At 37.2% G+C, this 27,145-nt stretch overlaps 2 protein-coding genes across 3 annotated transcripts; both read right to left on the reverse strand.

Annotated features, from left to right (window-relative positions):
- Positions 1 to 850: 850 nt before the first annotated feature.
- Positions 851 to 11,607, reverse strand: relb (v-rel avian reticuloendotheliosis viral oncogene homolog B). 2 transcript variants are annotated; one of them, XM_016268489.1, is made up of 11 exons: positions 11,309 to 11,607; positions 10,764 to 10,775; positions 9,309 to 9,472; positions 6,529 to 6,834; positions 5,239 to 5,399; positions 5,042 to 5,133; positions 4,773 to 4,904; positions 4,578 to 4,682; positions 4,276 to 4,491; positions 3,025 to 3,099; positions 851 to 2,933 (listed from the first exon to the last, which is right to left on the reverse strand). In XM_016268489.1, the coding sequence occupies exons 1-11, from the start codon at positions 11,343 to 11,345 to the stop codon at positions 2,431 to 2,433; spliced, it is 1,803 nt and encodes a 600-aa protein (XP_016123975.1). In that variant the 5' UTR covers positions 11,346 to 11,607; the 3' UTR covers positions 851 to 2,430. The 2 variants fall into 2 exon arrangements, with proteins under 2 accessions (XP_016123975.1, XP_016123976.1); XM_016268490.1 differs by lacking the exons at positions 9,309 to 9,472; positions 10,764 to 10,775; positions 11,309 to 11,607 and adding an exon at positions 7,810 to 8,134.
- A 3,702-nt stretch (positions 11,608 to 15,309) lies between these two features.
- LOC107582636 (cleft lip and palate transmembrane protein 1 homolog) lies at positions 15,310 to 26,328 on the reverse strand. Its single transcript, XM_016268550.1, has 11 exons — positions 26,188 to 26,328; positions 22,182 to 22,315; positions 21,335 to 21,458; positions 21,040 to 21,198; positions 20,745 to 20,862; positions 20,489 to 20,574; positions 20,197 to 20,317; positions 19,837 to 20,081; positions 18,839 to 18,937; positions 16,130 to 16,403; positions 15,310 to 16,029 (listed from the first exon to the last, which is right to left on the reverse strand). Exons 1-11 carry the CDS (start codon positions 26,239 to 26,241, stop codon positions 15,851 to 15,853), a joined length of 1,593 nt encoding a protein of 530 aa, XP_016124036.1. The 5' UTR covers positions 26,242 to 26,328; the 3' UTR covers positions 15,310 to 15,850.
- Between the last annotated feature and the right edge of the window lie 817 nt (positions 26,329 to 27,145).

The following is a 27,145-nucleotide window of genomic DNA, read 5'->3' on the forward strand; positions in this document are numbered from 1 at the left end:
ATGCCAACCCCTCAGAGGACCTCAGATGATGCCAACCTTGAAACAACTTACAGAACTACCACATTTTGCTATAAGTTTGATTGCATCATATAATAATTGCTGTTACTAGTGTTCATCGTCTGTTTGATTACGTCTTTAATTGATTTTCCCGTACATTTCTGCCATATGTACATTAACTGACAGTCCCCACTGATAAACTACCACTAAATATTGTAGAAACTTAATTTGCTGTAAAGTTGCTTTGCAATGATTTGTATCATGAAAAGCGCTGTGCAAATAAACTTTAAAAACTTGAATTGAATTCTTGTGAAGGCCGGTGAGGAGACCATTACAATAGTCTACCCTGCTGGAGATAAAGGCATGAACAAGTTTCTCTAAGTCTTGACTGGTAACACATCTAATTCTTGCAATGTTTTTGAGATGATAGTATGCTGATTTAGTTACTGCTTTGACATGACTACTGAGACTAAGGTCTGTCTCCAGAATCACACCAAGTTTCGTGATTTGATTTTTAGGTGTTTGACCCCTAGAGTCAAGGTATGCATTCGCCTTGAGAACTTCATTTTTGTTTCCAAATGCAGTGACTTCAGTTTTCTCCTTGTTTAACTGAAGAAAGTTCTGGCACATCCAACTGTTAATTTCATCAATGGACTGGCAAAGGGAGTCAATGGGGCTGTAATCATTTGGCGTTAAGGCTAGGTAAATCTGAGTATCATCTGCATAGCTGGGAAAGGCAATTTGGTTCTTTCTCATTATTTGACTTAGTGGGAGCATATACAGGCTAAACAAGAGGGGTGTAAGAATTGAGCCTTGTTGGACTACGCATGTTATGGACATCCACTTAGACATATGAACACAGAACACAGGTTTTTAATATTGACAGCAACAACACACTATAAGAAGCAGAATGTGACAATTGATAGCAACTAAAGGATTTTTACACAGGACAATAAAAATCACAGCAGTATTACAGACATTAAATGTGTATAAATGAACAAAATGCTTTCCAATGGTTATGCTTGTGAATCCAGCTTCCTTCAACATTGATGTGACAAAGACAAAATCACTAAAATCTTTTTGCCACCGACTCATTGACTACATTCATTTCAGTTTCCTATGCAAACTCACATCATGACATAACCAGGCTTGACATGTCAAGTTTCCAGGGATAAGTAATCTGACTATTCTCATTGAAAAATAAAAGCATGTGCAATGCAGCCAATCAGAACATATTTGATGTATAATACACAACTTAAGACCAATTTTAGAATCTTAGACCAATTAAATTTCTTTGTGGACGGGGCTTCAAATCCAAATCCCCGCTGACACATTAAAATTGGGTAATTAATGTATATAAATTACATAAAACATTACAAAATCCAAAAAAGGTCAAATGAAACATTTCCCTTTCATTAAAACTTTGGTTAGCAAGCTAAGAAGCCATTCATCCAGAAGATTTCTTTGTGTTTAAAAACATGAGACACAGGTCTAAAGAAAGGTCTAGAGAAGTTCAGAAGCTGAACTTTTTAACTTGAGTGCCATGCTTTTAGAACATTTTGTCATGCACAATATGCATAAGTGCAACGGTCAAACATCTGTCTTGTGCATGTTTACATAGAAAAACAATGGAAAAGCAGCGCAGTAAAGTGGAAAAGCATGTTCCGTGTGAACAGCCCCTAATAGAATAGCGCTAACTAGTTAACCGAATATCACAATTTTTGAGCACTATTTTTGATCAGGAGTTGCAAACGGCCACCAGTGGGCAGAGGATTCAGTGCAAGATTTTATTGTTGCCAATTAGATGACAGAAATGACTTTTACTATGTTGTCGTGTCACACCTGGCTTGATCATGGTGTCAGATTGGTATGAATTACATTAATTAATTCAGCTGCTACTTCAGAATTATGTTTAAAGGTCTAATTTTGTCCCCTTAATGCTGTTAACTGAAATTCCTCTGTGGATGGACTGTTCCGAAATGTTCAAAACAAATATCACGTTACATGTAACACTTAAATACAAAGTGAATTTGGGTCTGGGACAATCTACAGGATACTAATAGGTTCTGCTCAGAAATCCACACAATAAATTAGCGAATGACAGACATAACTGGCACATTACAAGCAACTGAGCAGCATCTGTTGCTCCCTTTTTACCAGAAAACGTAATGGCTACATGCTTCTCCCGCCTTTCGTTGGCTACCATGGTGTCTAGTCCATTTACAAGACCAGTGGCTGAACAGGTGATTTACTTCATTAGTATATTCATACTACCAAACAGGAAGTCAGATAGTGCCAGCTGAACAGGTTTGGCGGTCAATAACAAGTTTGACTTAGTCTGTGTCTTTTCCTAGTCCAAAAACAACTTTATAGTCAAGAATGACTGTATGTCCAAAATCCCAATAGTCAAGACATAAGAGTCCACAGTGGCATTCAGTGGTCCAGGTCATTCTCGCTCTTCACGGGGCAAAACATGAGACCTTCGATGTTCTCCAGATCTGCTGGATAGGCCTGATTCTCATTCACCATCTGACTGAAGTGTGCGTCGTTTATAGACGACATGTTCATCATAGGTTGACTGACGTTCAATTTCGTATCTGTGCCATCTAAACCGAAGTTGAGATCACCATGAAAAAATATCTGATTAAGAAACTGGTCTGAACCTTGCTGGGATTGGTCTGGTCTGAAGCTGGCAAGGCATTGGGAAATGCCTTGGAGGACGGAGTCCAAAGTATCTGGGTCCAGGCTAACACAACCGTCCTCTTGTTTAAAGTCTTCATTATAGTGAATTTCCTCCATGACCTGGGATGGCATGTGGACGCCTCTGTCCATAACAGGGACTGCCATGGAAGCATTGGGAACGTTACAGTCGGGAGGGGCGTAGAATGGGTTGTCAAAATGCTGTGGCATGCTGAGTTCATTCGCAATGTCTTGATCTGCGAGAGGAGGGAAATAATACCCTGATGTAGTCAACAAAGTTTGAGAGAGTGATATTAAGGTTTCTGTTTATTTTAGAAACATGCTTACTTTGAGGAACACTGCATGGCTCGCTGAACTTCACATCAGACTTCATTTTCCTCTTGCGGTTGACTCCGTAAGGATCTGCAGATCAAAAGAGCAAATCAGATTAACCGTCCTTCCTTGTCACAGGGTGACAGGAGCATGTGATGGCGCTGACTAAAATGGCACTGACTATAACAGAATAATTTGTGTTCTGACAACAGAAGACCTATTATGAAGTATTGGAGTTTCCTTTCAGTTTAAACTACTTTTAAAAACTTTATAATGAAAAACTGACACGGTGACACACCCTCTTTTTGCAATATTTTAGAAACTAGTAAGAGAAGAGGTGACTCATTTCTGGGATACCTGGGCGTCTTTGCTTCAGTTAACCGTTCTTTTGGTCTACTTTTGTATGCGATTACTTTTAAACACAAGAAACCTAAAAAAACAATAACTGACATTTTTAGGACCATTACACCTTTTACTCAAGTAAAAATGACACAATACCATTCTAAACTTATTTATTTACAAAGAAATGCATACTGTTATTCAGGAAGGATGCACTAAATAGATCAAAAATTATGATAAAGAGTCAAAACTTTTCAATTTCAATTTCAAATGAATTCTGTTCTTTTCAACTTTGTTTCTTTAAACAATCCTGGAATGAATTATCATGGTTTCCACACAAATATTAAGCAGCACAAATGTTTTCAACATTAAAAATAACATTTTGTTTTAAAGTTTTGTGAGCAGCAAATAAGCATATTGTATGTAATATGATTTCTAAAGGATCATGTGACACTGAAGACTGGAGTAATGATGCTGAAAATTCTACTTTTCCATCACAGGAATAAATTACATTCAGTTATTTTTAGAGTTATTTCACAATATTACTGTTTTACTGTATTTTTGATCAAATAAATGCAGCCTTGGTGGGCATGAGAGACTTCTTTCGAAACTCTGCCACTAAATTTTTGAATGGAAGGATATTTATACACTGTAAAGTATTTATTATATATTTATAATTTGTTATACTTTTTGTTTATTTTAATAATTTAATATTCAAACAGTATAATCCTTTCATCTATCCATTTTCCAATCTGCTTATCCTCAGTAGGATCATACGGATGCTGGAGTCTATCCAATTTAATTCATTTAAAATGTACTAAATTTTTTGGCTTTTGATTTTGGGGTGAAATATACCCCCGATATTCCCTCACAGCTGTCACCTTATGTTATCTATTCATCTTGTCTTTATGGCGTCTGATAACTCACCTGCATTGTCTGGGACGTAAGTGAACTTGACTGACTCGCTGTCCATCCGGTCAGACATGCGGCGAAGACACACACTGACCTCCACCTCCTCGGTTATATTCTGCTCCCTGAAGGGTGGGGACTTGAAGACGATGGCGATTTGCCGGTGGACATCAGTCTGAGCAAACTCCGCCTTGGCCTCCCAGTCCTCCTTGCTGAAGATTATCTCAATGTCATCTATGGAGGTTTCCAGATATACAAATGACTCCTTTTAGAACGACTGCATCAAAGAATTTAATATGACATATTTAAAGTCCACTTACCTTTCTGCACTTTGTCACAGAGCATGTAAATTTCAGTCTTTCCTGTGCAGGGGCCTCTGACAACATTAAGCCGATTGATTTTCAGCTCTGCCGTTGTGGTCGCCTCTAATAAGAAAAACAGAAACAATCCAAACATCATCTACCAGGAAACTACAGAGAGTTTGCAAGCTGGCCCAACATGCATCTTGCTCTTACTCTTGTCATAGATGGGGTTGGAAACCACAGGGGCGAGGGGGATTCGGTCTCCATCCTTTCGTTCCACCTCACACTGGAAACACAGTCTCACCACGTTCATGTCCATGTCCTCAATGCTCTTAGAGTGGCCCGCTGGTGGAGAACAAGACAAAAACATTCAACAGATGCACATGCTCTACTACAGCGGAAGAGTATTATTAGGATATTATGGAGGTTGCTAACTAAGTTTCAGAACAGAGCCATTCAGTCTGCAATATTCAACAACTCACTGTTAAATGGATCGATATTCTTATTCCTCCTCTTCTGCAGTGAGGCATCAAGTTCCTTCCTCCGCACACACTGGATGCCAAGATTTGCAAAGCTGGAAAACACCAACATACTCAGGCAGGAAATAACATTTTTACTCTCAGATCATGTTCTGCTGACCATGCTGTTGCTCAAAAGATTGACGTTAACAGAAAGATACCCGTGTTGACGAGAGCTGTGGGGATTGATGTGGATGACGCAGACGCCATCTGCACAGTCTTTCCCGACCAAGCAGTGTGGGTGTGGGCGGTACGGGATGTCCTTTGTCACGAGAGACACGGTGACCATCACTTTCTTGATGTTATCAATGGGGCCTTGGATCTAAAACAGGTGAAAAGATAAAATACAGTTTTACTTTTGCTTTCATGCCAACTGGGTCTTTGTGGTTGCGTTATTGGCACAGGCTCTTGTGTTGAAAATACCCATTTATGGATATTTCACAATGGCAAAACGGATTAGTGAATATGTTTGTTTGTGTGGTTTAAAGGTAATTCCCTCCGTCAGAGCCCACGTGTTGCACTCCTCCCCGGGGAACTTTAGTTTTTAACTGCAATTACAAGTTTAACTTGACTTCATATACAATAAACCACAAACCATTATGGGGGAAGCCCCAATGTTATGGGATAGTCGGTGCATTCCAGAAACACCCACTGAAATAAGGAGTGCAAGCCAATTTCGAATTCATGTAAATGTAAAACGAACAACGGAAATTAATGAAGGTCTAATTGATGATATAATTTTTAACCCTATATGGCCAACTGTTTTATACTAAGGTCTCTCAATCATCCACGTGATCAAAACAAACAAAACACTTAACAAATAAAACACTTTTAGTATAATTCTAAAAATGTCCAGCTGAAGTAAGAATAATGTTAGTACATTTCATATTGTTAGTAATATTTCAAGATGAACATTTACTGGACTTGATTATCCATGATCATTTTTAGAAAAATCATGTTCAAATGTGGGTATCAAACATGATTTCAAACAAGCATTTATTTGCTCATCCCTCAATCATCATTGTGCATTGCATTTTATGTTTTGCCCCCACAATAAAAACCAGAGCTTTGATCATAAAACTAAGCACTTAGTAGGAAACATTACTGAGAGATATTTACACATTTTAAGTGTCTGTGGATGTATCAGCTATCAGAACATAAATAGCAGCAACTGCACCAAATTGCATATTTTTGCTTAGTTTGGGACTCTGAATAAAACTGTTTTTGTCCTCCTTTGAGTATGAGCTCCATGTTCTCCTACATAATACTATACGAACCATAACAGCCTGATGTATCAAGTACAATACTCAACAAGAAAAAAAAAAAGATTTTTCGTTTGTTTCAACAGATGTTCCATTTTTAAAAAGATAGATTCATATATCAGGCCTTACAGGGTTAAGAACAGGGTTCATTCATTAGCATCCATCCCAAACCTTCTTCCTCTGACTCACTTCAATGACAGGCAGGGTCTTGCTGGAGTCAGTGCTGGAGGCTCCGAGGATGCTGCCCGCGGATCGCCCCTCACACTCATAGCGAAATCGCATGCCACGCTCCTTCGGCTGCTCCACCATCACCAGCTCTGGCTTTTCCAGGAAGCGCTCCAGATGTTCTGTTCCAGTCTGCTGAGAGTGAAGACTCTGGGGTGCTAAAGATGACTGTCCACGTCGCTGAGATGCCACTTTGTGGCTTCGCATGGAATGCATCGGTGCCATACCACCAGTGTGCGCCGTTGGGGTCTGGTCAAAGCTGTATGGATTCTGAGAAAAGAGCTACATTTTAAAATATGAAGAAAATTAATGGTGCTTCTCTGTAGAAAAGTTCATTGCTATACAGTTGCAAAGGTTTCTGAATGGCTTTTAACATGTCGCTATACAGTATTTATAGTGTCTGCGGTTACTAATGTGTTCTAAACAGTTTGTTTACACCAAGAAAAGTAGCTATAAAGATGGTTAGAGAATAATAAACTTTGTTAGTGTCCAAATCAATGCACAATTGCATTGTTTATTCTGTTGTCTGTCACTTTAAATAATGTAGTCGGGTGAATTCTGATTAGCTTCAAAGTCTTTATTGTTTATCAGCTGGAAAAAATTTGTTTTGAAAGTGATTCCACAATATAATTTCTCTTGATCGTTATTGTTGTAGTGTGAATTTCCCTGTTCTCACTGAATTAGAATGAATATTAAAAATGTATGTTATAATTATCGCCCCTGGTGTGGTTTCAACAGCTGGATTTCCAGAAAACAAATAAATGAACAAACAACTGAATAGAGGAAGAGACCAAATATAAAAAAGGGGTTTACATGTTAAAGTAAAAAAAATTAATGGCTTGCCAATCACTGAATAATTTATTTTTAAACCCCCACACAATGACGCAGCAACACAAAGCATTCAGAAAAAAACACAATAGCTTGTTTTATTACTACATTGGAATCACGTTCCTTCTCTGACTTTCCAATTTTTGAAATCATTAATGGAAAGACAAACAATTCACCTTTAACTCACTCGAAGCAACCACCCAAAAAAAAAAAACAGCAAGAGAGAAAGAGAAAGCGAGTGTGTGAAAAAGAGTGTGAGAGAAAAGAGAGACAGAGTAAATAACAGTTTGTTTTACACGTGCAGATATTGAACACAAAGAGCACAATTACAATAACAGAGCAATAAAAGCATTTTTGAGGAGACAACAGACAAACACCAAGTCTGGACATGCCTGAGAATGGACTCAGATCGCTTACACAAAGAGCTGCTGAGAAGAGCCAGAAGAAGCATGGTGAAGAAACAGGAAGTTCACATAGATGGATGAAAAACCAGCCAATGAGAAAGTGAGAACCAGAGAGGAGGGTATGAGACTGAGTGTCTTTTGTATGGGGGAGAGCACGCTAACTGAAAGTAGGCATCGAATTACAATCACCCGTCGGAGAGTAAAAAAGCCTGATGTCATGAACAACAAGTTTCGATATCTACTAAAAAACACAAGACATTTTATATAGAGAGCGAATACACTCAATATGCTACAGAGTTTGGCCACAGCACAAACAAAACCGGATGAGTTACGCACCAAATTCAGTTGTTAGTGTTAAAGGGACAGTTCACCCAAAGATGAAAATTCTGCCATCATGTCATTCCAAACCGGTATGACTTTCTAGAACATAAAAGAAGATATTTTGAGAAATGTCTCTGCTGTTTGGAAGTCAATGGTCTTCTGGTTACCAGCATTCTTTAAAATATACTCTTTTTATGTTCCACAGACGAAAGTAATTCATACAGGTTTGGAACAACATGATGGCGAGTAAATGATGACAGAATCTTCATCTTTGGGTGAACTATCCTCATATGCAGTGTTGGGGAAAGTTACTTTTCAAAGTAATGCATTACAATATTGCGTTACTCCATAAAAAAAGTAACTAATTACGTTACTTAGTTACTTTTTATGGAAAGTAATGCGTTATGTTACTTTTGCGTTACTTTTTAAATCTGGACAGGGCTTGCTTGTTTGTTTTTAAAATAAAAAAGTTCTATTTTTGGCAAATATAAAAGCCTTTTCACACCAAAAGTGAAATGAATAAGCCTCAGACTGAAGGGAAAGTAAATTTAAATCCATACAGTAGAATGCAGAAGAAGACATTTCAACACACTCCAGCAATAAAAACAAACACATAAATGTTTGTCTAGAGTAATTTTAGCTTATTAGTACGGTTGAACTGGATCATCGAAGGTCAGAAGCAAAAACATTGGTTAATAGAATGGGATTAAATACATAAAGGATATTTGTGTTGTTTAACATTTAATTATTGCAGGTTTGCGTCATATTCCAAGTTGCATTATTTTTATTCATTTTGAGGAATACTGAATCTGTGTTTTTTTTGTGTGAGAGATGAATTAATGCATATTCATATTTATTTTGAACTACAGTAACATCTTCTGATTTCTCTCAACATGGGGACAGGAGAGCTGTCAATCAATAAATTGGAAAAAAAAAAGTAACTTGCGTTACTTATCTGAAAAAGTAACTCAGATATTCTCTTGTAAATTAAAAAGTAATGCGTTACTTTACTAGTTACTTGAAAAAAGTAATCTGATTACGTAACTTGCGTTACTTGTAATATATTACCCCCAACACTGCTTATAAGGGTTTCAGAAAACTATGTACAATAATGATAGTGATACCAGCTCTAGCAACTGATACAACGACTGCTCTTTTGGTTCATTTTAGTGTAACAGCAGAAAGACTCACATGTGGAGCTGTTCCTCTGGAGACCAACACCGGTGCGCTTCGCCTGCTTCTAGACGGCGGATCAACTGGCTGACTATCCTGGTCCACAGGTGGAGGAGGAGGACCAGGGAGCGTTACGGTCAGTTCTTTGATTGTTTTCTCCGTAAGGTACTCTTCTATAATATCTGAGGAACAGATTTGATGATTATATACACGAGCTCTAGTTAAAGAGATCACTTAAAAATACTTTTTTTCCATGTGACACAAAAGCAGATGCTAGGCAGAATGACACTCTCGTGTACTTTCACTGCATGAGAAAAAAAGACATGGTGACTGCGGCTGCATAACAGCTCCTTTTGTGTTCCATGGAAAGTCATTGAGTTGGAACGACACAAAGGTGAGTAAATAATGACCACATTTTTGTTGAACTATCCCTTTAACAGCACAAAACACGCAATATATTAAAGGGGTCATATGATGCTTTTTTAAAGATCATTATTTTGTGTATTTGGTGTAACAGAATATGTTGACGTGCTTTAATGTTCAAAAAACACATTATTTTTCAAATACTGTACATTATTGTAGGTCCTCTATGCCCCGCCTCTCTCAAACGCTTCGTTTTCTACAAAGTCCCTCCTTCCAACAAGCGCAGTCTGCTCTGATTGGCCAGCTGACTCAGTGCATTGTGATAGACTGAACACCGCAAGCACTCGTTGGAAATGTAACGCCCCTTACCATAATCGCGAGCTTCATCTTTCAAAATAAATGTAAAGACAGTAAATAATGTCATTAGTTTTACCATCAGTTCAAGCCCGAAAGGGGAACAGAGTCGCGTGACACACAGTGATGAAGCTGGTATGTGATGTGAACCCCTCCCCCTGAACTCCGCATTTGAACAGTCAATAGCAAATACTTAAACTAATAACAAAACAGTAGCTGATTCAGAAGCGCCAGATTGTCATAGCAAAGTCAGAATGACCTCCTCTCCTAGGTTCACGAAACGGTCGTCCATAAAATGCATTGCTGTTCTGTTGTAAGTAATCTTAAAGATTCCTAAATGCATCTACTTCTGGAAGGCCAAATAAAGTGCTTTTGCTTTCGCCTAGAAACACACAGCGTCTCCCTGACATGGCTGCTTCAACACTAACTGCGGTTACTGAAACCACGCCTTCTTTCTTTGCGTGAACATTTGGGTGGCATTATGCAAATATTTCCACATAGTGAGGTAGATATGTGGGGGCGTGTTAGAATGAGCCGTTTTAGGGGGGGCGTGGCAGAGTCTTAACTTTGATAAAGAATATCTCTTTGGTTTTGAGACTTTAGTCTTTGCAACTTCAGGGATCTTATCTCTGCACAATCAGCTTGTAACACTCCAAAGAGAAAGGAAAACTTGAAATCGCATCATATGACCCCTTTAAAGACCAAACAAAGTGGTCAACCAAGGTCACCTCACAATGACGTCACATCTGCACTCACCTAGATCTAGGGCTGCACAGAGGGGCATGATGGGAAAAAAGACAAGAAAAACAGTTAAACATGCGCATTTCCGGAAAACGAAACTGAAAGCAACTTTATTTATTTATTTATATAACACATAAAATTAGCTGTTAATGACAAAGTCGTTTGATAAACGTGTCTGCAGCCGCTTGGTTTTATTATCAGCTAATAAACAAATGGCCTAAAATGAGTCCTAAAACATACCAGATGATAAACATGCTTCTCGACAGATTAGAAACATTATTTTTGCAGCAGTAAAAAAGGTTAAGACATTCGCGGGCCTGTGTTGTTGTTTCAATACAGGCCTGTAACTTTGGAAACACCCACTTCTCTTAGAAAACAACTTAGTTTCGATGATACCGTGAACTTTCTTGTCATAAAACGTGATATGGCGTTCAAGTCGAGCGCATAACGCGCACATAATGCACTGCTTAGGCGTAAAGTAGAGCAAATGAATATTCCTAAAACATGCTGAATCAGAGGGACAACAGGGCCGAAGTGAAGATGTAAGAAACTGAACTGACCTCCCGCTGCGCCGTTCCCAACGCTCATATTTCTCATTGCAGGCACGAAGTAGAAGACAAATGAGTCTCGTTGGTTCCTACACTGTCGTGGGTCGTTATTGTGTTGAATCGCAATCCTCCGAAACCGCGATCAGATCATCAGTCCCGCGTTATGGAGTCATTTCCGGGTGCTTCGCCTGTTTGTTTTTTGGAAGCCTGAAGTCTACGGAAGCTTTTTTGGGAAAGAAATCTCGAGAGCAAATGAGAGACCGCTGTATCTGTGGCTCCTCCACTAACGATTGTGACACGACAAACACCTCTTTCACTTTTTCTCTTGGTAAGCTACAAGAGGGCTGATCTGGTGGGTGGAAATCCCCCTACGTCACAACTGGGGAAACCCCAAGGTTCATCACCATGACAACGACTAACAACAGGTGAGTTTCAAGAAAGCGCATCAATAACAGGTCAATAGTAATGTAAATGGCCAGTGAAAAAAACGAATTTTACTCATTTCAGAATAGAAATAGGTCACTACTTGTATACGTTAAAAGAAACAACAAATAACAAAGCAAAAAAAACTGTAAATTACTTTAAAGCCTTAAATCTATTCTTTGAATAATTTGTAATTATTTGTACTTGTTTACAGACGTGTTTTTTTTATTGCTTTTCTTATTTAGTTTTTATTTATTTATTTTAAGTATTTGTTTTCATTCCGTTTAAATGTTATTGCCCTTATATGTTCTTTGTTCTAAAAATTACAAAAAAATATATAATAATAATAACAGGTCAATAGAACACCGTTCTAACATAACCGATACATCAAGTAAAAAAAAAAATATATATATATATTTATCAACATTATATAAAACCGAAATGTAATTTAAATGTATGATTGGAGGAATTAAATTGCTTATATACCATTTAAAAAATATTATAAATAAATATATACACTAACGTTACCGGTCAAAGGCTTGGGATCAAAACGATTTTTAATGTTGTTTTTTTTACAGGAGTTTCTTATGCTCATCAAGGCTGCATTTATTTGATCAAAAACACAGGGAAAATTTAATATTGTGAAATATTATTATGATGTAAAATAACGTTTTTCTATTTTAATATACATTAAAATCTAATTTATTCCTGAGATCAAAGCTGAATTTTCAGCATCATTACTCCAGTCTTCAGTGTCACACTTCAGAAATAATTCTAATATGCTGATTTATTATCAGTGCTGGAAACTGTTGTGCTGCTTAATATTTTTTGGAACCTTTGATACCTTTTTTCAGGATTATTTGATGAATAAAAGGATAAAAAGAAGAGCATTTATTTAAAATATAAATCTTTTCTAACAATATACACTACTGTTCAAAAGTTTGGGGTCAGTACATTTTTATTCTTTCTTTTTTTTTTGAAAGAAATTAAAACTTTTATTCAGCAAGGATGTGTTAAATTGTTCAAAAGTGATAGCAAAGATTTATGTTGTTAGAAAATATTTATATTCTGAATAAATGCTGTTCTTTTTTAACTTTTTATTCATCAAAGAATCCTGAAAAATTAATAGCAGTTTCCAAAAAATATTTGGCTGCACAACTGCTGCCAACATTGATAATTCTAATAATAAATCAGCATATTAGAATGATTTCTGAAGGATCATGTGACATATATATATACACACATATATATATATATATATGTATGTATGTATGTATGTATGTGTGTGTGTGTGTGTGTGTGAACAACTGAATGTAAATTGCTTATATAACAAAATATATTTATTGCTATCATATATATATATATATATATATATGTATTAAATATTAATAAATAACTTCCAAGTAGTATCTCTGACAGTGAAAGTGTTGATAGTCACATGACCTCTAGTGTACATATTGCAAAATAACGTCTGATGTAATGAGGGCACATTGAGCCTGTTGTTTTCATCATTGCGTCAGCATTTGTTAAAACAGCACTGTAATTAAGGCAGAAAGTCTGAGCCGCAAATAACGCAGGTGATTTATATAACTTAATAAATCTGGTTAAACTGCCTGTTTAACCAGATTTCTTTTAAAAGGTAGGCCAATGCAAATATCGCCTACATACCAAGTACCCACATAGTTTCATAGAATATACTAATTAAATCACATGACATTTTCGCTCGGCTCGTGAAGGTCATATGACAGACGTGCATAAAATGATCACGTGAATCCTCCCACGCGAAGCAGAGCCCCAAATTACCGAACAGCAGCACTTGGGTTCACGGGTACCATGCACTATGCCGTCACCAATCCCCATCACCAGACTGCTGCCAAAGAATTTTGGGCTGGAGTTTGGCGCGTGCAGCAGCCCACTATCCAAAACAGCGAGCGGATCTACACTGCGTGTAGCATACGAGTAAGAGTTTAGAAGTTCAACAAAATTCGTTTAACTCTAATGAGTAAATAAACGTTGTTGGAGTTACTTTTTTTCGTAAGCACGTTTTACCCACATCGGACAGAAACGAGCAAAATGTTGGACAATTATTATGTAGCCTATGGTATCCTATGACTCGTTTCACACGGAGCGGGTCGCCTTATAGTGGCCGCCATGTTGAACAGCTGCATTTCACGCCCTTTATTTCGGAAACTGCTTTGTTATCGGACAACTTTGATCACAGAATAAATTAATTCTGTCAAATAGAGTGTGAACAGAGCATTTCTTATGACATTGGTGATTGAAAATCTTTACGTAATGCTGCATGATGTACGCCGCTAGGTGTCAGCACAGCATCTACAAATATCTGAGTGCATATTGAACCTGATTACATTTGTGAATATGGTCACAGCTCTATACAAAATAAATTGCTTTCTGCATCTCCCTTTACCTGATTGTTCGGTTATATCATACAGTAGGTGAAAAGGCAGAACACGTGACCGTGCAGATAAATTTAGATTGGTGACCCAATGTGTAGCTATCATCCAAAATTTTGGCAAAGCCTTACAGAAATGGTTGTAGAGAAAAGTTCTCGTATACACTTTAGGCTGCCAAAAGTCTAAACATTACCTAGAAATCATTCTTTTCTTTTTCATGGCCCACGTTTTTATTTCTCAATTATAAAAACACCACAAATAGGCAAAAAGTAAGCTTTGTTTTAGCCCAAGATGTTGCTCAAATGTAAATCTGCTAGTTTATATTAGTTTATACCAAAACCAACCTGTTCAAGCAATTCTCCTATTACCATTTTAATATTATTTCATATTATGATTTAAATATATAAAAAAGTAGTTATGGTCATAAGTCTTTTCATGGGAAACCTCTAAACATTTTTAAGGCAGAGAGATTTGTGCTAAACCAGAGGAGCAAGTATGCACATCATATGGTGTAATCAAATGTTTAACTTGCCCCGATTCATTAAGTGGTTTTGGTTTAAAATATTTGCAAAATTGACCATTTTCTTTTGATACATATTTTTTTATGAGCCCAATGGCACACCTTTAAAAAGCCAAATATGCAAATGCACAACTCTTGAGGCATCAATAAAACAATGTCCAATTTAAACTGCACTTATGCTTTACTATAAACATGAGTGATCAAATTTTGGAACGTACCAAAAAATAAAGCCCAATCAATTCAGAAGTACGGCAACAAAAAAAACAAAAAGACAAACCAGGCATTTCATCTCCCGCATTCTTGGACTGTCTACATGTCGAGCCGAACCAGACGTTGACACATGCTGGTCCAGCTGTGGAGTGTGAATATAATGAAACTAGTTCTCAGTGAGAGGACTGGCAATTTAGCTATTGCTAGACAGTTGATATCAGCATGATTAAGTTTTACAAGCTGAGATGCTGTAGCTTTAGAACATACAAAAGAAAATTCAGAGGCTTAAAAAAAAATCATGATCATAGTTATTAATATTATTATATATTAATACCTACAAGGCTGTTATTTCTTTATTTTTTGTTCAAGTTTTCAACATCAATTCTTGTTTTAAAAACGTGAAAAGTCTGTCTCGCACACGAGTAGCATTTGAACAGAATTGGCTGTTTTTTTTTTCTTGGCCACCTCCTTCCTACACTACACAACTGCTAACTGGTACCCCTTCACACATGGAATGAACAGAAAATAAGTACACGGAATAAGGAGACCGGCGAGGCTGCGTTGAGCCACTTTTCCTCGCTCTTGTACGTCAAAAAACTAAATGATATGTACTGCAATCGCCCTATTCAATCTAGCCAATAGGATTTAATTACGGACTACCTAACCTTTCAAATTATTAGTGTTACCAAACCAAAAATATACAATACAGTACATCACATTTTACTTCACTTTGACTGCAAAAATATGGGATACTGAAAAAGAATGATTTTAGGAAGTCTACATTTAATTATATATATATATATTTTCCTGTGGATCCCACACAAAGGAGGAACGCTGAACTGAACTTTTTTTTTTTTTTATCTGCAGTCTTTTACGTAATGCCATTAATCCAGTTCCCATCCCTGACAATTAAACAGAAACTCAGCCTTGAAGATGCCTTATTACACCTTCACAAGACTAGAGGGCAAGGGAGGGGGTTAAAAGAGGTTAATCATTCTTCTTCTCCCCCTCTGGTTTATCTGTGATGGCAGCGATTGTGTCGGCAGCTGCTGGCTGGGCTGGGCTGTCACTGCTGTGGTTCACTCCGCTGGTCCCAAACTCATTCACACGGTTGGGATCCACTCTGTAAATCCAGCGCTGATACAGATAGATGAAGAAGACCACATCTGTGGAGAAATGGTGGTACATTCAATTAAACCTAGATATTACTAACATGACACTACACTGAAGCAATCATATTGAGAAATTCAAAGTTTAAGCACGTACCATCTCGGAGACAACCTATTCTGTACATCATTGGCATCTTGATGACGAAGGCAAACAAGTCATCTATAAAGGTATTCAGGGCCTTGTAGGTGAGCATCCTCCAGGGAAGATGGGCTACTGACTTCATCTTGTAGTTGATGAAGAGCTGCGGTGTCATGGTGATGAACCCTTTAGGAAAAATAAAGCATTTATAATTCAAAATATGGCAAATGGATAGATTTTTTTTATTTATTTTTTTACAGTTGGACATGTCATAAGAACTAATGAAAAGTAATAATTCAAATCAGTGGGACACCTGAACAACTAGTCTGTCTTGAGGACTCACTCAGGGGTCTAACTAGACCACTTTTAATTTAACATGCCAACGGGAAACCTGCAACGCTCCTGGTGGGAAGCTAAAATGTTTGTTGCTTTAACGGCTGTTCAAATAAATTAACTTTTTTTTTTTACCATCCAAATGGTCTAAAAGCTCAGGCAAAGCATGTTGTCAGTATAATTAAAGCATTAGTTACTTAGTTAACCATTGTGAAGGATCTATAAAACATTTGAATGACAGTGATTTGAAAAAATATTTTTGAATGACATTGTCATTTTTTAAAGCTAAAATATCTGATTTCAGCACTAATAGCATCACCAAACAGAATTTCACACTAAAGTTACTATAGCTCCTACTACTAACAGTCAAGCATTAGTGATGCCAAAGTCATGGGGTTGATTCCCAGGGAAAAGCGAGACCTGATAAAATGTTTATCTTGAATGCAAAGCAAGTCCCTTTGGATAAAACAAGGTTTCTGTGGGTTTTATGAGGATAAACATAATACTTTAAAGTAAAGAAAACTGCAAAAAAAGTCGTTTTTCCTGCAGCATTTTTGTCTTGTGCAAATGTTGAAAGATCAAAATGCATTTACTTGTGAAGCAAAATAACATAAAATAAGTCTCAAAATGAGTTTATGATTAAACAAGAACAAATATCTACCAATGGGCTCAGAAAAAAATTAAAATGGAAAATATTTTTCATACCCCACTGACACATTCTTGTTTTAAGCGTAAACTCGCTTCAAATCTTAATTTTGCATCTCATGTACAATAAATCTATATTGATTTAAGGGTATTTCGATATTTGTATTGGAAAGCAAAACAAATACTGAGGAGGATATTTATTTGTAGCAACATTAAAACAAAAATGTAGGCTTTTAAGATTTTCTGTTCTGATTTAAGACCTTTTCAATGCCTTAAAGGGATAGTCCACCCAAAACAGAAAATTCTGTCATTAATTACCCTCATGTCGTTCCAAACCCGCAAGAACTCCTCTTCGGAACACAAATTAATATATTTTTGATGAATTCCGAGAGCTCTCTGACCCACCCATAGACAGCAATGTAATTACCATGATCAAGGTCCAGAAACGTAGCAAGGACATCGGTAAAATAATCCATGTGACATCAGGGGTTCAACCGTAATTTTACGAAGATTCCATGTCACATGGATTATTTTACAGATTTCCTTACTACGTTTCTGGACCTTGATCGTGTAAGGACCCTCAAAAATATCTTAATTTGTGTTCCGAAGATGAATAGAAGTCTTACAGTTTGGAACGACATGAGGATGAGTAATTAATGACAGTATTTTCATTTTTGAAGATTTACAGACTCTCAAGCCATCCTCATTATATTTGTTAATTTTTTAAATATTGGGTACAAAACCAAAAGAATATGCTAGTTGGTTAACTTCATTTATCAAAAAGATATATCCTTCAGTTATTTTCACACTTAATTATATCCATTAAAATTTATGTTACAAGTTTGAGTTACTTTCACTGATAATTTTTTGCTCTATGGTACATCATCTTTAATTTAATAGCATTAGAGCTGCTCCATTGCAGCGGCTCAGTACTGTAATCACGCATTTTGCTGTAATAATGCAGGGAACCACTTGTTATAAATCTTTCAGAAATAGAAGTAGCGTGTTTTTCATCTGAAACGTGCTGCGATTTATATTCCAAAGCGACACACATAATACAGAAACACTCATGAAGCAAGCAAAACATGCGCAACGCACACATATTTGTATTGGTGCAGAATGAGAGGGACAAGTACAGTACAGCCTAGCGCATTTACACTGGCTGATAATTTCACTTTCGCCATAAAGTCGTGTATGCATATAAGGTTGAAAATAAATGTTGTTTATAGTGAATGCCCCTGTAAATGTCGTTTTATTTTTACAATTTAGTTTTAATCCAAATGATGTGTGTGCTAAGTGAGCAAACATCAAAGATCACGCAACAAAAGTGCGCTCTCTCTCCTTACCGTTAAGTAACGTAACTTGTACATTGTTTTACTTACTTGTTTTTGACATATCCGCCCGAACTATAAACTTTCCAGTGATGTCGGTGAGAAGGGGATATTAATTCGACAAGCTTGCACATGTGCGCCGCCGCACGCTCAATCCACTCAGCGTGCTTTGCTTATCAGCTCGCGCACATCAGCTATACAGGCGTTAATACTGAATGTTTAACATTATATTAATTGCATACATATACTTCATAGACATCCTTAATCTCTAATAACTCCATTCTGCGGTCTGTTGTCAGTGTTTCTTTGTCAGTATACAGCACTTATCACATGCTGTGTGGTATATCAGCATTTGGTATCGGGGCATTTTAATGAGTACGAGTACAGGATCTCAGTATCGGCACATCCCTAGTATTTATTTACCATTCTTGAATGCCAAGAACTCAAAAATGCTGTGGACGATGGAAACAACGATGGTCAGTCCCAGGAGGTAGGGGTTGGTCTCAAGTAGAGCCACCTGTTGAGACAATAAGCAAGTTTTTTTTTGTTTAACACAAGACATTTTAATGGTGTCTCTCAAAGTAGTTACATTGCTTGTAATCGTAACATTACATCATTAATTAATCATCATGATTTAGGCTCAGAAGATTATCTGCTTGCTAACTTGTGACTGTTTAGTGTCTAAGCGTCTGCTCATTTAAATTGAAATTACTACCTGAGCAGGTGTTTATGAGCACTACTGAACACTTTTTTTTCTTTTTACAACCAATAAAGATTTTTCTACTAATATTTGAAGTGTTCCAATACAAATTGCATTTCTGCATTTTACCACAACAGCTAAATCTATTTGACAATGAAAAGACAATATGCACTATCACTGTTTTATTAATATGCAAAATATTCTAACAATAATTTTATTATTAACTGTCAATTGTTTCCTAAATGGTCTAAATTACCTCAAATACATTTTTATTTTGGACTATTTAAAATATTGCGTTGCTAACTTAAGAATGAATGGCTATAAAAAAAAAGTTATTATACAAACAATACTTTACATAAATAAGCTACAGTATAATCATGATGTAATGGCATTGTAGGGTACTATTTTCTGATACCCAACAAATGGCGTCACTTATCTGTACTTGCACAATTAAAAAAATAAAAGTAAAAAATATATATATTGATTAAAACCAATTATCCATATAGTGATATTTATCTTCTATATTTTACATTTAGAAGTTCCAAAAACAAATATTAAAACCATATTCACATTTCCTACACTCCAATTTCTATATCCATACAACTATAAACATTTTTGACCCTCATTTGCTCTCAAACATTTTAATGGTAAAGAAATCCCATCCCTCACTTGGATCACTAAACCAATAAAAATATTTTCTTGAGTGCAGTACAAACCTTAACAGAATCCTGGTCCTCATCTGACTGCTCGTAAGTGTCCTCTCCCAGGAAGTTCCAGGGGGAACGGGCATTCTGGGCGGCATATAACTGCCAGCGCCACAAGGAGAGGGGGCAGTAGGTGAGTCGGAGGGGCAGATTCTGCAGGGTATCGTTTAGGGAGTAATAGTCCTTCTGCAGGTTCCAGTAGTCATTGAAATAAACAATGGGATAGTAGTCTCCACTCACTGCATCAAACTTTACATCTGAGAGGAACAAAAGTGCTCAGGTTAACCAGGGGTGATTTTAGATTCATCTAAGGCTTAATAAGTTGTTTAAAAAAAATATGAGAAGTTTAGCACCAAAAAATAAAAAACCTACGCTGGTCAAGAGGTGGGGGGACAGAGCCTTTCACCCAAGCTGTGTGATCGTCTACCATGTTGATAGTGAGGTTGGGATGCCAATGGGATATGATCTCCACAGGCCCATGACTCTCAGCCCGCTGGGAATGTACAAACATATCAAAACATTAGAAACTTCACAACACACATGTCCCAGAATGCACAGGAATGAATGCCATAGGGAAGAAGATGGCGGACAAACCAAGATCAATACCGATTAATTTATTTCAATGAGGCAAATCTCTATTTTTTATTTTTTTTCAACAACTTACCTTGATCATTTCTGGATCAGCTTCGGTTTCTCCTGTCAACAGGTTCTTGGTCTTGAGGAACTTCCTCCTCTTGTACTTGTTGAGCACTGTTGAAGAGGAAGCGTGTGAAAACGGGCTCTAGGCTTTAAAGAGGGTTCACCCATGCATTGATAATGTGTTATTTTAGGCCTGCTGACACAGTCAAACGTGTATGCAGCAAAAACACGAGTGTCACAGAGGTGAAAGAGTAATACAACCAAAAACTGGACACACTCACTTCGAGTGGAATGGACCGTGGACAGTCTGCGGTACTGGCCCTTGCGTTTGGGATCTGGGTGGAAGCCACTCTTGGTGAAGTAAATGTGGATGTATATAGAGCCGTTCTGCTTCACACCCTGTACGAGCAAACAGAGGCGGACTATCAGCAAATCATGCCAAAAAAAAAAAGTGTATTCTTGGATTTCGACAGTGCCGCTAAACATGTACAATCCAAAATCAATGTTACTTCTTACAAAACCATGCATGTCTCATATCGATTCCATTCACATTTATAGAAAGCTTTTGAGTCCAACCTCAGAGAGGTCCAGCTCTTGGTAATGCTCATGGCAGCCATCTCCCGACTCCCCTGTGGTCCAATCTCCATAAACCAGATCTTGCTGGTACCAGAACAATGCTTCTGTATTGTTAAAATCTGTAAATATCTCATTCTCAGAGATATATACATATAAATCCTGTGAAGAGACAGGTAACAGTATTATCAAAGCAGCTACAAACCAGATCTTACGGAGAATTTGGTTATGTGCTTGATTAGATATCCTGTTTATATAGTTATATGTGTCAAATGATTATACTTTTGATTATGAATACCATAAGGGTGTCCTTGGTGAAGAGGTTTCGGCTGGGCACTCGTGGAGCTCCAGCGGGAGTGTTGGGATCTGGAGTTGATGGACCTCTGCGGAACCAGCTACTTATAGCCCAGATGATAAAAATCCTGGGTGATACACAAACACAAGAGCAGACTCACGTTAGACTTCAGCCCTATGATATTCAGAAAAAATAATCCCAAAACTCATGATGCAATACTGTTGCCTTACATCTATGGTACGAGACAGATTAAAAAAAAGTTTTTGTTTGTTTCTTTTTGTAAAAAACAGCCTCTAGCAGCCCACCTTAAATATGAGTAAAGTGAATTTATAGAAATATTACTAAAGAAGGTAATTACTGTAATTGTGACAATAAGCTTTATATATTGCATAAGTATGAAATGTTAACATAAGTTAACATAAAACCCCCTGACATCAATTAGAGCACCCAGAACAGCTCAGGAGTTGAGTTGCTTTCCTCTCACGGGATGACTGTTGAGTAATACAGATCCTTATACTGGGGTTGTTACAATATCAAAACTTCAGTAAACAATTCCAGCCAAAGTTGACAATTCTCAAACCTATTTTGATACTACAGAAACCCCGGAGATGTCATTAATAAGTATGACCAAATCAACTATTCAAATGCACTGAAAAACAGCAAACCTAGCTCAAACACACTATACCAAATGATCTATAATAAGTTACCAATCACATTACTGAGTTTTACAATGGTCAAAAACAAACCACCTCTGTCAAATAAAGACCGAAGTGCAGGAGGTTCTTAAGGTACATCTGGAGACAAGGAAAAAACAATTATAGAATTTAGGTGCACAACATTAAGGACTCACCTGAAGAGGACACCTTTAATCACCTGCCAGGCACTGGACTGCGGTTGCTGTTGTTGTTGTTGTTGTTGGGGGTCCAGTGCAGTCACACCTGTCTGAGCTACCTGACCTGAGGCAGCTGCCCCATTACTGCTCACCTGCACAGAACATTTGTGATAAACAAAATAACTATACAGTGCTTCCCACAGGTTTGAAATATACTTCTGGTGGTAGCCGGGTGGAAAATCCTCCTATTACCCATGGCACAAAAATGGTCTACATGTGACAAATAACAAATAATGTGTGATTTTAAAAAATATTTAATTTATTGAAATTAATTTTAATTACATAGGCTACTATTACATTTAATTACATACTAATATTATGCATTATTATATGCACTGTAAATTATGCAAAATCACAGCATTTAAATGGTAGAGTTCTCCTTACTTTGTCAGTGTCTCTCTCAGTGAATGGGACACAGATTTTACTGATACTAGTAAAATCTATATATTGAATAATGCGTGTCAGATAATGTTCTTAGTCTTTTCTTCCTGTGGGGAAGCATCCCGTTCCCAGCCAGAAACTACAATAATTTACTATGAATTAAATGGAAATTTAATTAAATTAAATACAATTAATTGTGTCACCAAAATACCAATAATGCCCAGAAAAAAACTTAACATGTGACTTTTAATTATAAACAAGCCCGAAATACACCGGGACTCTTATTTTGAAATGTCTATACTATTGTATATGTCTAACTAAGCAGAAAAAAGAAAGCCAAGTATTAGCCTACAACTATAACTTTACATGATTGCATTTATTTTTGATAACCCAGTCCGACAGGTCTTGGAAGGATGCCAACTAAAAAAAAAAAACACAAACACATTTTATTGCTAAATGTCATATTTACAAAAACAGATCTCAAAAACCCCAACTGCACTATCTACATTCAAATGGGTGCTTTTTGCACAATTTTTTTTTTAAAAATCCTAATAACTTCTCGGACAGACAGACATCAGTTCAGGTCTGAGAAGAGAGGCAGGTGAGAATTGTCTGATAGAAGCCTGCCATTGACTCAGTCTAACAAAAACCAAAACGTGACCAGTTTCAACTATGACCTAGAAACAAAGATAATATGATTTACAAATGTATAATTACAAGCTCATACAGTGACTACAGAAGCTTTCTTCTAGCTTTGCAACTGTTCTAGCTCGTTCCTGTTCTTTTAATTGGTGATCAGCTAAAAGCAATTTGCCTGGGAAAATGATTTAGATTTGACACACTGCTGAACAGGGTAAATATTAAACTTAAATCTTTTTGAGCATGGAAATATTTCTGACTGGATTTAGGTCAACTAAATGGAAGCAGAAGACGGAGATTTGATTTACAATGATTCTGGTTACAGTCCAGATGTCTAAAGATTAGAGATAACAACTCTGAGATAACAATAAGTCCAAAAAAGCCCTGTCACCAAGATCAGGGATGGGATCAAAACATAAAGCCAAAAAATATAGAATACAGTAACATATCAACAAACGTATAAATTGTGGTACGTATGCAACAACATGCGAAATCGACCTTTGGATGCTATCAATGTCTGTGTTTACACACTTGCATAGAGTACTATATTTCTAGAGTACATTCACTGTTCAAACCTCGAGCAGTGAATGTGGGCAGCCAGCCAGTCATTGCCAATCCTCATTCTGAATATGAGGTAGCCCAGGGCTCTGTCCTGAGACCTCTATTGTATTGCACCCAAATAAAAGTCCATTGTAGCTTTCTGATGACATGGTTGAGGTCACCCCAATCACAGATGATGGATCATAAAAGGTGGAGATTCTGATGCTTTGTTGTCATGGTAATTTTTGTAAACAGAATTACACCCCCTCACTATTAACAGAGACCCCACCTAGAGATCGATTAATATCAGTTAACCAGACATTGGTGCAAAAACACATTTTAAAATGGAGGGGGGGGGGGGGGGGAAGGGGGAAAAAAAAAAAAAAAAAAAAAAAAACCCCACACCTATAATAACCTAGCCCTTCTCAGTATGACCTGAACCATTTGAGTACCACCCCAGAAACCCCAACCCAGTTTACCAGTCTCTCTAGAAGTATGTTATAATCGACAGTGTCAAACACAGCACTGAAATCTAGTAGTACCAGCACTGATATTTTGCCAGACTCAGAATTTAAGCGAATATCATTTATTATCTTAATGAGCGCTGTCTCTGTGCTGTGATACTGTCAGAAACTAGATTGAAAATTGTCCTGGTATCCATTTGAGTTTAAGTAGTAGTTCAGCTTATTAAAAACTACCTTTTCAATAATCAGGGAGTTTGGAAAAGTCCCAGAAAGAAGTGTGGCGTTCACCACTTCTAAGAGATCTGCTTCTAAACCGTTAAACACACTTTAAAAAAAAAAAAAAAAAGAGGAGGGGGGGGGGGGGGGGGGGGGGTTAAGACAAAATTACATACAAAGGACATCAGACCAGTTTTCTGTGTTTCCTATAAAATTATCAAGCTTGAGATTTCAAAAGGATTGCTGGGAAACCATTATCCACTTGTTTACATTTGGCAGCCCACACGGTTTTGGAAAAAGGTTAGTAAACCTGAGTAATGTTTATGATTGATACCACCTATATGCCCTGTGTAATCAGTAACCACAGGGTTATTCATCCAAATAAGTGAAGCTAACCTTGCTATCAAAGCTACTTAAAGGGGTCTTATTATGCTCTTTTACAAAGTCTTGATTTTGTTTTGGGGGTGTACTAGAACAGGCTCTCATACTAGATTGTTCGAAAAACACATTATTTTTCACATATTTTACATTACAACAACACCTCTCTCCCCAGTCTGGCATGAACGGCTCGAATAGTTCCTGTATCAAATGAAGACCTGCCTTCTGAAATACGAAATGTGCTGTGATTGGTGTGTGATATCACAAATCCCGGGAAATATGTGTTGTAGTTTTTTAAAAAGTGATTTCTGTTAAAAACAAATATCTCCTTTTTGAATTGGACTTTGAGCTTTGTAACTTTGCAGATCTTTTTTATGCTCAAACAGCAACATTACAGACTAACTAAAGTTGAAAATGTCCCATAATAGGACCCCTTTAATCCAGCAGCAGGCCAATAGCAAGTTCTCACTCTTGATCTGCTATCCTGAGGGTTTAGGTCTTAACTCCACCAAAAATAATTAACCAAAGTCATCATGTTCATTATGAAATAACAGCAGGAGCATTGCTGCAATAAACCTCTGAATGAAAGCAGATCTCTAATAGCAGGACTGATCACCCCTGACTTAAACCAATTACCCAAGTAGCTGACTGCACACAACATGCTATAGCCTAATCATTACTAAACTTCTCACCACCACTACAGTTCCTGTCTACACAAAGACACGTGCTATTTTGTCACTATAAGGTCTAACTGGCTGATTAATAGGATTGCACAATACTGCCATCTTTAAACCGCTTTGACAAGTGAAGCTAACAGAAGAGCTAGGCAGCTACTGTAGTTAGCCAGCATGCTAACACTGATCAACTCAGACATCAGCTCATAACTCTACGTAGATCAATATCTGAACAGCCGCCTGTAATATAGGCTGTTTCTCAAAGCCTAGTCAGCTGTCTACCTAGACAGTTTAAGGGCATCAACGACGGGTTCAAACACGATGATGCCCCAAAAATGCTGTCAAGGAAAGCAGCAGTATGCTAGGCTTTGAAATACAGTCTGTGTGATAGATAAACTGAATAAATTAAGCTTTGTGCTGTTTTAGTAAAAATAAGATGTTCCGGTAAAAATAAGCCACACAATCGGACAGACCCTTCGTGACTCAGGCAGCATTTCTGCCCCAATGCATGCTGACTTAAAGGGGTCGCTGATTCAGACCGGCAATCTGGTTTTCTTCTTTAAAACGGACACGAAACAAGAATTTACTTTCGTGAACGTGTGGACTATATTAAAGCTGTTTGTTAACACGTCCATTTGAGAGGCTACACTTTATCATTTCGGCTATTCTTACCTCTCCGTTGCTGACGGACGACTGCTGTGCTGCTTGAGTCTCCTGCGCCGCCATCTTACCTGTCTCAAGCGCACAGACGCACACTGTAATGTGGTGGTATGTAATCTGATATATCGCGAGAGTTTCTGTGAGAGAGAGTTGTGACAACTCCGTTCACTCCAATGGACCAGTTTTTTTTACAGCAATGGCGGATCTTGGAGCCGCTCAATAGTTCCCGGATGTTAGCGCTCATACTATCAGCGCCGTAGAGATGCAGCAGAAGAGACCGCTGTGATGAACTTTTAAAAGGTAAGACATTTATAGAACAAAATAGTATATTATCAGCACAGCTAATCAAATTACCCTGTGCATTAAAACAGATGATTATTAGATTATTCCTCATTTAATTAGTAGATTTACGGGATGTTATTCATTCTCTTCATGCGCATTCACACTCCTTTCTGTGAGTGCGCACTCCCACGCAGCACAGCAAACTATAGTGGAGACTGTTCAAGGACAACATGCTTTATAGTTTATTATAAATGTATAAATCGATTGCTGTAAATAAGTGCATAACAAAAGTCAACATACATGAAATATATGATTAAATGTGTACATTTTTTTAAGTTGTTTTAAATTGGAATATACTACAAATATATTTTTATATATTAATTACTGAGGGGTGCACAAGAATCAAAAACATGGAACAAGATTAGTTTTCACTTAATAAAATATCTTCATTTATTTGGAACGAATTTTCTAAGACAACAAACTTAACATTTACCATGAGATTAGTAAAACGACAATGAACAGGTATATTTGTGATTGAACTTGACTAACAAGCAAGTTGTAAGAACACACATATATAATTAGTGAGTTACCTTGGCAGAAGACCACGATGTCTTTATATAGCAAACACGGACTTGTACCATGGTAAAGCCTAAAATATGTTAACAAGGCAGGTAAGGATAGCTGACCA

Source organism: Sinocyclocheilus grahami, unplaced genomic scaffold, assembly GCF_001515645.1.
Source record: "Sinocyclocheilus grahami isolate Dianchi unplaced genomic scaffold, SAMN03320097.WGS_v1.1 scaffold46.1, whole genome shotgun sequence".
In the NCBI taxonomy this organism is placed as follows: Eukaryota; Metazoa; Chordata; class Actinopteri; order Cypriniformes; family Cyprinidae; genus Sinocyclocheilus; species Sinocyclocheilus grahami.